Genomic DNA, 12,418 nt, shown 5'->3' with positions numbered 1-12,418 from the left:
TGATGGTTGGGAAACGACCTACAGATTCATTCTGCAGGTAAAAGTGGAAACGTTTCAGCTCTTCCTCTCCCAGATTCTCCAGCATTACCAGGAGTTGTGATGGAACAGACGTCGCCATCATTTATCTGTAAAAAACGAGAGGGCATTTTCATCTGAAAGAACAAGAGAGTATCAGTTGACTGTGGATACAGGAGGAAAGACGGAGTTTTCGTCCCAGTCACTGGACCAGCTCAAGGATACTTAGGTGCATGTGAGTTTCACCAACCAGTCTACATGTGTTTTGTGGCCTTTTTGCCTGCCGCATTGCTGGCAAAAAGTCAGACTATTTCCCAGTGGGTGTGTCAGCGGCAGTGTCGTGGATGAGAGAAGGAGGAACCCAAACGCAGGACTCGCAGGTAGGTGCAGATTTATTGTGAGGAGTGGATGAACAGAACAAAGGGAGAAAATGGCTGGCTGGCTGGACAACTGACTGGAAGGCTGAATGGCTGGCTGAACGCAGGCGGAAACGACAACAGAACATCACATGAACATCATCAATGACCCGACACTGAATGGGTAGAACGGAGGGCTTAAATACACAGACTGGTGATAATGATGATAATGAGAGACCGGTGAGTACACAGCTGAACATAAAGAACTAATGATAATGGGAAGAGGACTGAACATAATACACACAGACCAAGGCTAACACAATAAAACAGGAAGTGGAACAGGCAGTAGGTAAACAGTGAATGTGAACTGAAAACACTGGGTCACCGACCCAGGAACCCTGACAGGGTGATTGACTCCATCAGTGTTGCCCTTTGTCACTGATTCTCTTCTTAATTTTTATAGACAGAATTTCTAGGTGTAGCCAAGTGGCAGAAGGTTTCCGCTTGGGTGGTCTCAGAATGTCATCTCTGCTTTTCACAGTTAGTGTGGTTCTGTTGGCTTCATCAGGTGGTGGCCTTCACCTCTCATTTGCAATGGAAATGAGATTCAGCACCCAAAATGGTGGAATACCCAATGAGTTACTACCCAAGTGGAGGAATTTAAGTATCTCAAGTCTTGTTTACGAGTGAGGGGAGGATGCAGGAGATTGACAGATGGATTGGTGCTGAGTATCTGAGTGACCCAGCCAGCTGGGAGAAGAGGGAGTGAGAGGATTTTTCCACTCTGTGTTGGTATTCTCAAAAAACCTGAGCATCCTCTCAGAGAGCTCTGAGCTTAGCCTCCAAATATCAGGAAGGAGTTCAGCTTAGGAGGTTCAGGAACATGATAAGAGCTGAGTTGTTTTGACATAAATACCGCATCCAATTTAAAATACTGCTGCTTACGTTTAAAAATTACCAACAACACAGCACCGAGCTACCTTAAGGAACTCCTTAAATCGTATGTTCCTGCCAGAGCATTAAGATCATTCGATATGCATTTTATATTACCCCTGTGTATTAGTGGCATTGACCTGTGAGTATATTTGATACTTTGCTAAGGCCTTATAATACTCATGTTACTTCTCTGTCTCTTATGTTAAGCACTTTGGTATACCGCTGGTTTTTAAATGTGCTCTATAAATAAAGATTGTTGTTGATATGGTTTCAACTGTCTGACTGTCTGACTCACACCTGAAAAATGAGGATGTGCCTCATCTGGGCCTATCAGTGTGGAGAAACTTTGTCTTTGTTTTCAGATTTTCAGAGGCTATTACTCCAGTTTGTTGGCTGATTCTTTGATGCAAATCAAACAGGAACACAATGATTTATAACCCGACTGCAATCAAACACATTACAACTAACGTTTATGTCATTTTATTTTGAAAGGCCTGACAGAAAACAGTTGGACACTGATGTGTGTGATTTAATAGTGAGACAATGTTTTTGTTCCAAGAAATAAAAAGGCACCGTTTGTTTATGAAGTAATCAATCAAACACGCGAATAAAATAAAACTGTTTGATTCAAATCAATCAATAATTTATAATCATGTGGATTTGTCTTCAAACACAACAGTGATCAAAGTTTATCCTGAACTAAGAGCTGAACATCTGGTCCAGACATCACAGAAGCAAAGAGTCAAACTGTTAAAGGAGGAAAAAAGCAAACTTACAGTTTCTTCACAAAGGCTGTGTCCCAATCCAGCGACTTCACGCTCCGGAGTAAGCACAGTTCGCGTACTAGTTACGGCGTGTACCAGGAAGTACGAGAAGTGTGGAAGTGAGAGGCAGCTAGCTTGTGTATGTATAGGTTTCGTTTTCACATAGCCCACGCGGATTTTCACATTTTATAACAAACGAAACTGAAAATGAGCACCTACAGGTGTTGTACCTGTCGAGATTTGTATGCCCTCCTCAAAACACACGGATTGAAATAAATCAGACGAAGCAACTTTTAAATGTATTCATAAAATTAACATGTTTCGTATTCGTGTACGTCCTGAATAGGTCACATAATCCACTTACACAGGATGGTAACGGTATCAATAGCCTCAGACAAGGGCGTGGATTTGGCATGGACGGAAGGGACATGTCCCACCAATATCCAGCGATTATTGAATTGTCCCCACCAATAATTTGATCTATTAGAGTAAAGAAAAACAAACCCGATAGAAAGAAAAAAAAAACGACCTGTCAACGTCTCATTCACCCAGCGCTGCAGAAAGAGTTAAATTACGTTCTCTACTGGAGTCCTACCTCATGTGACAAATATGGCCAATGTGATTGGCTGTGCCTTTCAGGGAGCTCTGTTTAGTTTTGGCAGCGGCAACCCTACGCTGCGAGGAGGACGGCAGCAAAAAGGAAGAATCTGGATATAAGAAAGTGTTTTTCAAAGAAACCTGTAAGTCACTTAAAGCCAAATTAACTCATAAAATGTGTCCGCCATAATAACGTTACAGGCTATGCTAGGCTTTGGCCCACATCAGTCTAAAATTGTATGTAACCACGAATAACGTATTTTGGAAACTAACTGCACAACAGGCAGCATTATTAGTTATCTCATTCTCAGAGTAGCATTTCTAATTTTGATTGAAACTGTCAGAGAAAACGGCAGCTTTGAGCAGGCCAGGATATTAGTTTACAGAGGCTGTTAAAATTCTATGTCTAACGTTGAAATGTTGGTGACACAATAATTTCATCCTAATGATACTGACATATTCATAGGGTTAATTTTTGAGACAAAATGTCACGAGGTAGTCATGATTTTGCAAATATTCCACCTTGTAGTGCAGTTTGCACAAATTGTTTTAAAAATGCACTCACCCTACAAACATTACTGATGAGTCAAGATCTGCACAAATTGACAGAAACACTGAAGCAGCTACACATTGTATTCTTATTGTCATGTATGTCCTATTTGTCAGGTGACAGAAGAACCAACACAAAGCTCAGAGAGCAATGGTGATACAAGATCACAGGTGGAATTGGATGATGACTTGTTGGTTCATGACTGTATTTGAAGCACATGTGTGACTGCATGTATTTGGAATGTCTCACTGTTATTTATCAGGTGACAGAGGCAGCTCTGCCATGTTGTTGCTCGGACAGAGGTGAAGAGGCGAGGTCATGGGTGACTGACTGATGGTTTGGTGCTATAGACCACTTAATGATTTATTTCATTAAGTGCTTTTAAATCTAAATTACGAATCCTTGAGGCAAAGTCCATAACATGCAACTGTTTCAATTAGATTGATTGTCATTTTAACTGATTTTTTTTTTAATTTTTTTTTTTTTTTAATTTTATTGAATTTTATTTTATTTTATTTTATTTTATTTGTATTCTTTCACTTATTGTTGCATGTGTGTTGTTGCTGCCTGTGTTTGAGTAATTTCTGTAAGTGTGAGACACCTGCTGCTGCCTATCTTGGCCAGGTCTCCCTTGAAAAAGAGGTTTTTAATCTCAATGGGATTTTCCTGGTTAAATAAAGGTTAATAAATAAATAAATAGACTAAGTAGTATTTATTATCATGACAACTGTTAGGCTGCTGATGTAAATTGTTTCATTAGTGTATATTTGACAAAGAATCTGAATTGACATGTCTCACTTTTTATATGGCACGAATCAATGTGTTATTTTATCAGGTGGCAATATGTCCTAGTGCAGTCAGAGGGGAAGAGCGAGGGCCAAAGGTGAGGCACATCAAGGACATAATAATAATTGTAATCTGAGGATAAAACGCATGTACTCAGGCTGAAAGAAGCTTCAGTGCTCTCAGAAGACTAAAAAGATGGCTAAGGTTAACAATGACTCGAATGAGATTAAACAATGCTGCTGTATGTCCACCAGGAGAGACTGGACAGTATAGATGTAAAACAAATATGCCAGCAGTTTATCTCAGTTAACGAGAGGAGCAGGCACGTGTTTGGCTCCTTTACATAGTGGACATTGAGTTGTTGTGTGGGATACCAGTAGTCCATGTCTGTTGCTGTAACAGTAGCTCATGCTTAGAATACAAAAATCTCAGCTCACTGATTTGATCGGGGCAATAGTGTGGCTAAAATGTTGCATAATTTTGCTGAGAGATCTTTTACTTTGTGGTAATCTTAGATGAGTAGTTTTATGGACAAGACCCACCAGGTCATTCAGTGTTCCCTTAGTGCCAAAATATAACAGATGTTGGTGTAATATAACTGAAGTAATGATGTTAAGTCCTTAAAGTCATATTCTTTTATTGTCATGACTGTATTTGAAGCTGTTTTTATTTTTGTATGATACCTGATTTATATGGATTATGGCTGAAGTAAACTAAAGCCTAAAATACTTAGTCAGTCATTTGTTTAATAGTAATTTAACATTATATAATTCACATATAAAACTATGAATTGTGATTTTAAATGGTTTAAAAGCACATAGAATAGCATATGTAGGCAAGTATATTTCTCTTCTTTTTATTAAGAAGCAAAAACAAAAAGGAAAAAAAAGAAACAGGGCAGGGTTCGGTGGTTGAATCATCCGTCCCCACCAATGCCAAAACCAAATCTACGCCCTTGGCCTCAGAGTTGCCTTGCCGAAAAAAATACTGCATTCCATTGTTGAGAATAGATTCCTTAATGTACATCAAAGTTAAAGAGAATATAGTTTGTGATTGCTTGCAACATTATAATATTGCGGTTAATGAGTGTAAGAATACAAAATAGAAAAAAAGACCTGGGATGGGGAACAAAGAACTGAGGTACAGGGCAGGAGGACAATCAACCCCCACCCCCAGGACAGTAGCAAGAGTTACTGAGGGTGAGGAGCAGACAAAGGGCAAACGGGCACTACCATAAAAGGAGATGGGGGTCAGGGGGTCAGCACCCTAGGCCACTGTACTAGTGTATTTCCATTGTGGGGGTGTTTACTGTAAGGGGGAGGAGACCAGAGGTTATAACTGTAACTGTTGTGTGGAGTTCTTTAGATCAGCATTTAGCATAGGACTGCATAGGAATGCAGTGTGCTGATCTCCAGATGCATCTGTAAGAATAATGGATAATAAAAGGATTGTGTAAAACATGGAAACATCTCAGTGTGATCTCTACCAGGACCAAAAGAATCGCAGAGACAGACGTCTCAACACCCTGCTGTAAAGAACTAGACAGTTATGAGTGATGTGACACTTTCTACATAATCACAGATGTTCTCTGAACTACTTTTGTGAGTTTCATATGTGTATGACAATTTCTGGTTGAAAAGACACGGGGTGCAGATTTCGGCAGCTTAACATTTGCCTTGCCCAGGGCATGCACCGGTCACTGGGCAACTTCCGTCGCGATTATTTATTTTGCTCTGAAGCAACACTGGAGCCTCAGCTGCTCCTGTGCGAAAAACGTGAAACTTCAATGTGAAGAAGATGGACTACAAAATGGGGATCTTAGTTCACAAGCTGTTAAGTTCCTTGAGCTGTCATGTCATTTTCCCCCATATGACCTTAAAATCCATGCTAAATGAGTTATTCCTTTTGCAGGGACGGATCTAGAAGGGTGGCATGGGGCGGCATATGCCACCCTAAAATGATCTCTTACCACCCCAAGTGCCACCCTAGTTTCGCATATGACAGTGTTGTTTATTAAAATACGATAGCATTAACACTTTGAGCGTAGTTACAGTTAACAGTGAATATAAATTCTAAAACTGAATATATTGCAGTGTTACCCCCCTTCAACCATTAACAAATGGTTCAGCCCCAGAATGGCTTTATTTTTTGTTTTCACTAGCAACCCAGACACACATTTTGAATAACACCATGGGCATTTCAGATTTCACACAGGTGGTTTCTTGTTACACTCTAGAAATGGAATGAAGGTAAAGACATGAGTTTTGTTATATACTGCTCAAATAAAGTATAGGAACAATTTGAAAATACACATCAGGTCTCAAAGAAAAAAAACATGCTGCATATTTATACTGATGTGGGCTGGGCAAGGTGTTAAGAACGAGAGGATGCCACATCATTTGATGAATAAATAATTATCAACCTACAGAGAGCTGAATTCATAGATATGCAGAAAATTAAAGTGAAAAAACAATGCAGCACGCCAGTGAACTTGCTGAAGTTTTACTGCAGTGACTCAAAATGGAAGTCAGTAGTTTGTATGGCCCCCACATGCTTTTATGCAAGAACAACATCATGCTCGTAATGATACAACGGCTGGTGTCCTCTGGGCTCTCCTCTCACATGTGGACTAGGTCACCAGATCTCTGAGCTCCTGGACAGTTTGAGGCGCAACCTGGTGGTAACAGATCGACTGAAACATAATGTCCCAGAGGTGTTCTTTTGCAAGTTTCAGCCTTTGGGAAGCAATATATCTAGTTGTGTGAAAAACTGAATCTTGATTGCAAAAATGTTTTTTTTCTTTTGGTTGCCCTTTAGGGGTGACTACAGTAGATCAGCTGCCTCCATCTCCCCCTGTCAGAAACATCTTCTTCTATCACACCAACCCTCTGCACGTCGCCCCTCACTACATCCATGAATCTTCTCTATGGTCTTCCTGTTTTCCTCCTGCCTGTCAATTCGATCTTTAACATCTGTTGTACAATATATCCGCTATCCTCCTTCTCTGTTGACTGCTGTTTGACTGAGGAAGAATAAAGTAGTCGTGGTAAGCCAATCACATGACCACCTTCAGATGACAAGGTGACATATACCAGTTTTTAAATTGTGCTGATAGGCCACGTAAAACCAGAGTCATGATAAAATATATATACATGGTGTTTTTTTCTGAATACTTTCGTCACGTTTACTAAGGACAGCGCTAGCAAGCACTCTCTGCTTATGACCAAAAAATTAAAAAAACATAACAAAAACACCCCTTTTGTGTTGGTGGAAAAATGTTTGTTGTTAAACTCCAGAAATAGAATGAAGGTGAGTTTTATTAACCCTCTGTGTGCCGCACCTCCAAATTACATGACTGATTTAAGCTGACATAGCAAAAAGCTAAATTCAGACTCGTGAGGTTGTGCTGAAAAGAATGACACAAAGGAAGGTGAGGAAAAAATAAATAAATAAAACAATTTGAAGGTGTAATACAAATGTAAAATCAAAAGGAGTCCAAAATGGCCATTTATGTTTTGGACCTCAGAGGGTGAACAAATCATGAAAAATTAGGTTTACATTTTTGTTCATGCCAGTGCAGATTCCTGACATTTTGTGTAAATTTAAGCATGTAACAATTAGATTTTTGCTAACAAAAAAAGTGTGAAACTTAAGTTAGACTCGTGTTTATAAATGAACCACCCATGTTGTGTAGCTTTTTGGATTGTATACTTATTGGGCTACATACTTATTTATTATACAGGCTACAGTACATAAAATCAAAATTCGCATGTTTTATGTAACTAAAATGTTTAATTATGTGGGCTACAGAAAATAATTAGGTTATAGACAATATTTATATGAAAAACGTGTATACTTACTGCATTTGAATCATTTTACCCATATGTAACCACTTGCACATGTGTTTAAAAAAATGGCTTTACTTTTGCCACCCCCATTTGATTTCCTTCTTTAGAGCCATCCCTGGGTGGTCATGTGATGGTCTGGGGCTGCTCTGCTGCTCCAGGACGACTTACTGTTATTGATGGAACCATGAATTCTGCTCTCTGTCAGTAAATCCTGAAGGAGAATGTCCCCCATTAGTTTGTGCCTCAAAACTCAAGCACATCCAAAACACACCAGTAAATCCACCTCTGAATGCTTATAAAATAACAACAGGAAAGTTTTGTTATGTCCCAGTCAAAGTCCAGACTTTAATCAGATTGAGATGCTGTGGTACAACCTTAAACAAGCTCTTCATAGTCGGAAACCCTCCAGTGTGACTGAACTAAAATAACACTGCAATGGTGAGTGGATTGTGTTGATTCTTGCTGCCACTCTGCTCATTATTTAAATACCAAAACTGAAAATCTTTGGTAATTATTATATACCAAGTGCTTCTGCAAGAACAATCAGCGTTAAATGAGAGTACATTTACTAGTTCAGTTTCTTATACACCCTTCATTATTTTATTCCCTCTAGTACAGTATTAATGACCTTTCTCCTGCTGTTCCAAGTCACACGTAGCTGACTGATATTGCAATCAATCAGATTAAAATGAACAAAACAAAAAATGGAAGAAAAAAATATGTTAAACTGTATTTCATGGGTTAAAAATGAGTGAAAACATTTAGAAAAGTTTCTAAAATTGAGCCACATGGAGTGTGCTTTTTTATCTCTGACATTCAACATGAATCCATCAGAAGTACACGTAGCATCACAGTTCCTCCTCCTCAGGACAGCAGCAGGTTAACAACAGTTACAAAGTGACGACCTACACCGGGAAACTGATTTGAATAATTAGATTTTAAAATCGTGATTTCACATTTCATTTCCAAATCCAATACAAACTTCCCTGAAATAGCCGGGATTCATGATGTGACCTCTTCCATATATTAACTTTGCACGTTAACAGTTATCCAACATAATATTACACAGTACATCAAATCATTTCATTAAGCAGATGCAACAAGACAGATTTGTAAAGGCTCCTGTGACTTTTGAAACTTTTCTCTTGTGACTATCAGACAGTTTGATTTTCCTGGCGAGATGCTTTTTGTGTGCTGAATATCTGAGTCCACTCTTCAAGCTCTGCCTTCACGGCGCTGGCATCAAGTCGGTCTTCTGGTTTCTCAGACAGCAATGAGTTAATAATTTGCTTCTGTTTAAAAACAAGAAAAAATACAGTATATGTGTAATGTCTTGTGCAGTGAAACCTCTGATAAATAATAAATATATTTTAAAAATGTATATGTTGTGTCCAGACAACTCAGCAATCAAACAGGACCTTTTATAATAATAATAATAATAATGGATTGGATTTATATAGCGCTTTTCTAGGCACCCAAAGCGCTTTACAATACCACTATTCATTCACTCTCACATTCACACACTGGTGGAGGCAGCTACAGTTGTAGACACAGCTGCCCTGGGGCAGACTGACAGAAGCGAGGCTGCCATATCGCGCCATCGGCCCCTCTGGCCAACACCAGTAGGCAAGTAGGGTAAAGTGTCTTGCCCAAGGACACAACGACCAGGAGCCCAGGATCGAACCGGCACTCCGGTTACGATAACCCCGTCGCTTTATAACTGAGTAAACCACTTAATGTAAGTTTTAGCACTATTCTGCTGATGACCATCCTGTCGAAATTTAAGCACAGTATGAATATGGTAATTTACCTCTTTGGTAAAAGTCACTGAAAACTCTTCGGGGAACCTCTGCCTTCTGACGCCAGACCAAATCTGGTGTTAATGAAGTCATTAAAGAAGAAAGAGGACGTTAGTTTATACAATATTTGTTCCAATTACACTTGTTTGAAGAATGAAAATATTTAAAACACACACAAAAGCTGTGCCAGAAGAAACCAGCTACAGGTGCCCAGTTATTGGTATATAATAACTCCATGCATATGCACAATGGTTAACATGACTGCAGTGAATCTCACCTTTGCTCTTTCAGAGTAAGTAGAAAGTTTCCAAAGGAGTTCAAAGAATATCAGCCCCAAAGCAAACATGTCCACTTTTCTGTCGTACTTCCTCTCAGTCTTCTGTGATAGACAAACAGACAAAGGACAAATGTATGTGATGTCATATTTTTCTCAATCATTGTGCTAAATGTTACAGTTATGCTTGAATTCAAAAAATCTTTTCATCTTTCAGTTTAATTGCTTAAATTTGAGGGTCAAATAAAATTCTGCAGGGAACAAAAGCTGATGATTTTACAGCTCTCACCACTAAAGAGAGGTGAGACTGAGCTTTGCTAAGCGTGAAAGGCTCACATGTAGTACTTAGGCCATTTATAAAATCCTATTTATTAACCAATGAAACACAAGAAGTAAACATTATTGTCAGTATAGACCATCTCACTTGTTCAGGAGCCATGTAATTAGGAGTTCCTTTGCACACTGTTCTCTCTTCATCATCATCATCACTGGTGACCAGACCAAAGTCCCCAATCTTCACTTCTCCTTCCACTCCAAACATGATGTTTGCAGGCTTTGCATTCAAAAGAAGAACATGAGGTATGTTTGAGCAAAATTATCAAAGAGGTATATTTATGTTTATTTATTTGATCATTTCTAGGGACCAAAAAATCAGCAATGATGTTGCACAATCTATTGTTTGATAGTTTCATGAATGCCCTAAAAGCAGATTTAAAAATAGTCAACAAAAGTCTGTTATGTGTCTCAGGGCGCCTAAAGACCCTTGTCATAGTAAACCAGAGGACACATTAAAGGGTCACACGCTTGAAGTACCTTCTAATTTCAGCAGAACAATTTTATTTTGTCTTGAAATTTGCTGCATTGTCTCACCTTAAGGTCTCTGTGGATGTGGTTCTTGGAGTGAATATAGTCGACTCCACAAACTATTTCTTGAGCAATTCTCAGACTTTCTTCTCTTCGCTTGGAGTCTTGTTCACTCTCTTCATTCTTCTCATCAATCCAGTCTCTCAGTGTGTTTTTGGCACATAACTCCATCTGAATATACAGGAACTTTGTCTCGGGGTTATCTGCAGTGCTAAAAATGTAAAAAAAAAAAAAAAGGAAAAAGTGATGTAAATATTTAACTTTAACCTTTTAACAAAAAGTTAATATATAAAAGTAGGTCCACAGGACTCACTGTGAAGAGGCGTAACTGTCACAACTGTCTCTAAGGTCCCACTCGTATCCAGTATCCTGCATCCAGAACGTGTAATATCTAACAATGTTACGGTGGAAGAGGTCTGATAATGTTCTCACCTCTCGAAGAGATTTTCTGAAACACAATAAGAAAAGTGTCAGTACAGAAAGTGCACAAGTACCGAACATATAACACTGAATGCTGGAATCCTACTGTGGCATACTTAACTCTTTATAGCAGCCGACCTTCACAGCATATTCTATCTTCAACTGTTTATGTCTTACTTTGTAAACAGAACCAAAGGCCCCCTTACCAAGATGCTCCAAGGGTTCAAATTCTGAAGTAAACCTGTGGACAGCAACAACACATTTATGCAACAATGTAATGTAATGATCAAATACAGAAAGCTCTTATAAACTTCAGAAATCAAAATCCTAGATGGCAGCATGTCTGTGTGTGTGCCGACTGATTTAGATGTTTCTGAAAACTACCAATGATTTTGGCAGGGTTTTCTGCACGGCACGGTTACTTGACACTTACCCTTGACTAATAATTAAAAATTCTGCATTGAACTGATAATTAGACTGTGGTCATTAGATTGCTGCTGAAGCTAAAAAGTTCTCCAAGTTGACCTCAAGCTATGTCAAGCTGTAGCTCCATAAGAAACAACTGTTTCCAATTCGGATGTTTCCTTCGAAAGGAAGGATAAATCCTCCTTTCTCATACAAAAAAGGTGGACTTGCATAAATGACCACAGGGGTCTGTGCAACAGTGACTTTTTGGCCATGATGCCTCCTCACCTTCTGGAATTGGACTGGCAAAATGCCTGACGGGCCCAAAACCCAACACGAAAGAATACATAAATGATATTGCTCCTTTCCGACCTGCGTTTGCTACTTTTGTGGATCTGTAGTTAACGCCATCACAAAGGCTGAGACTCCTTTTCAGTGCTCTTAAATTGTAATACCGTATGAAATGGATCATGTACAGCTAATGGGACTCAGACCATTGAGTCATTCAGCAGTAGACTTTTACACCCACAGTGTAGGAATGAGTGCTACCGCAGGTCATTCTTACCAGCAGCTGTCAGACTCTATAACACAGTTTAACATCCTTTGGATTATCTTACTCATCATCTTGTTTGTTCACTGCACATTTTATACATATCTCCGTACAATTTTTTCTATATATATTTCTGTACATTATATACGATCTTCAGTTGATTATGTATATAGGACCACTTTGTGTCTTCCTTTTATATTTTATATTTCCCCCTGCTATAAAAGCTGTGTAACTGTGTAAATTTATCATCCGTG

At 39.0% G+C, this 12,418-nt stretch overlaps 3 protein-coding genes across 5 annotated transcripts in view; all 3 read right to left on the bottom strand.

Annotated features, from left to right (window-relative positions):
* The window catches only part of LOC120735187 (double-stranded RNA-specific adenosine deaminase-like), a 49,350-nt gene extending 46,777 nt beyond the window's left edge, over positions 1 to 2,573 (bottom strand). Inside the window, exon 1 of the mRNA XM_040034378.1 lies at positions 2,084 to 2,573. The gene's annotated coding sequence lies outside the window, so the exon portion shown is untranslated. The remainder of the gene's footprint in view (positions 1 to 2,083) is intronic.
* LOC120735184 (interferon-induced, double-stranded RNA-activated protein kinase-like) overlaps positions 1 to 12,418 on the bottom strand; it is a 109,570-nt gene that overhangs the window by 71,918 nt on the left and 25,234 nt on the right. The window lies entirely within an intron of this gene.
* Positions 1 to 12,418, bottom strand: part of LOC120735185 (interferon-induced, double-stranded RNA-activated protein kinase-like) — a 37,481-nt gene that overhangs the window by 20,042 nt on the left and 5,021 nt on the right. The window contains exons 9-15 of one of the 2 annotated variants that reach the window (XM_040034374.1): positions 11,331 to 11,450; positions 11,103 to 11,237; positions 10,796 to 11,000; positions 10,350 to 10,478; positions 9,929 to 10,030; positions 9,663 to 9,725; positions 8,178 to 9,144 (exon numbers count right to left, since the gene is read on the bottom strand). In XM_040034374.1, coding sequence (XP_039890308.1) covers positions 9,007 to 9,144; positions 9,663 to 9,725; positions 9,929 to 10,030; positions 10,350 to 10,478; positions 10,796 to 11,000; positions 11,103 to 11,237; positions 11,331 to 11,450 — 892 coding nt within the window. In that variant the 3' untranslated portion in view covers positions 8,178 to 9,006. Of the gene's footprint in view, positions 1 to 8,177; positions 9,145 to 9,662; positions 9,726 to 9,928; positions 10,031 to 10,349; positions 10,479 to 10,795; positions 11,001 to 11,102; positions 11,238 to 11,330; positions 11,451 to 12,418 lie in introns of those variants that run through there. The other variant, XM_040034372.1, reaches the window with a different exon arrangement.

This window comes from Simochromis diagramma, unplaced genomic scaffold (assembly GCF_900408965.1).
Source record: "Simochromis diagramma unplaced genomic scaffold, fSimDia1.1 OVJJ01000481.1, whole genome shotgun sequence".
Taxonomy (NCBI): Eukaryota; Metazoa; Chordata; class Actinopteri; order Cichliformes; family Cichlidae; genus Simochromis; species Simochromis diagramma.
Note: the sequence above shows the minus strand (reverse complement) of the source record. Positions and strands in the feature narration are given on the sequence as shown.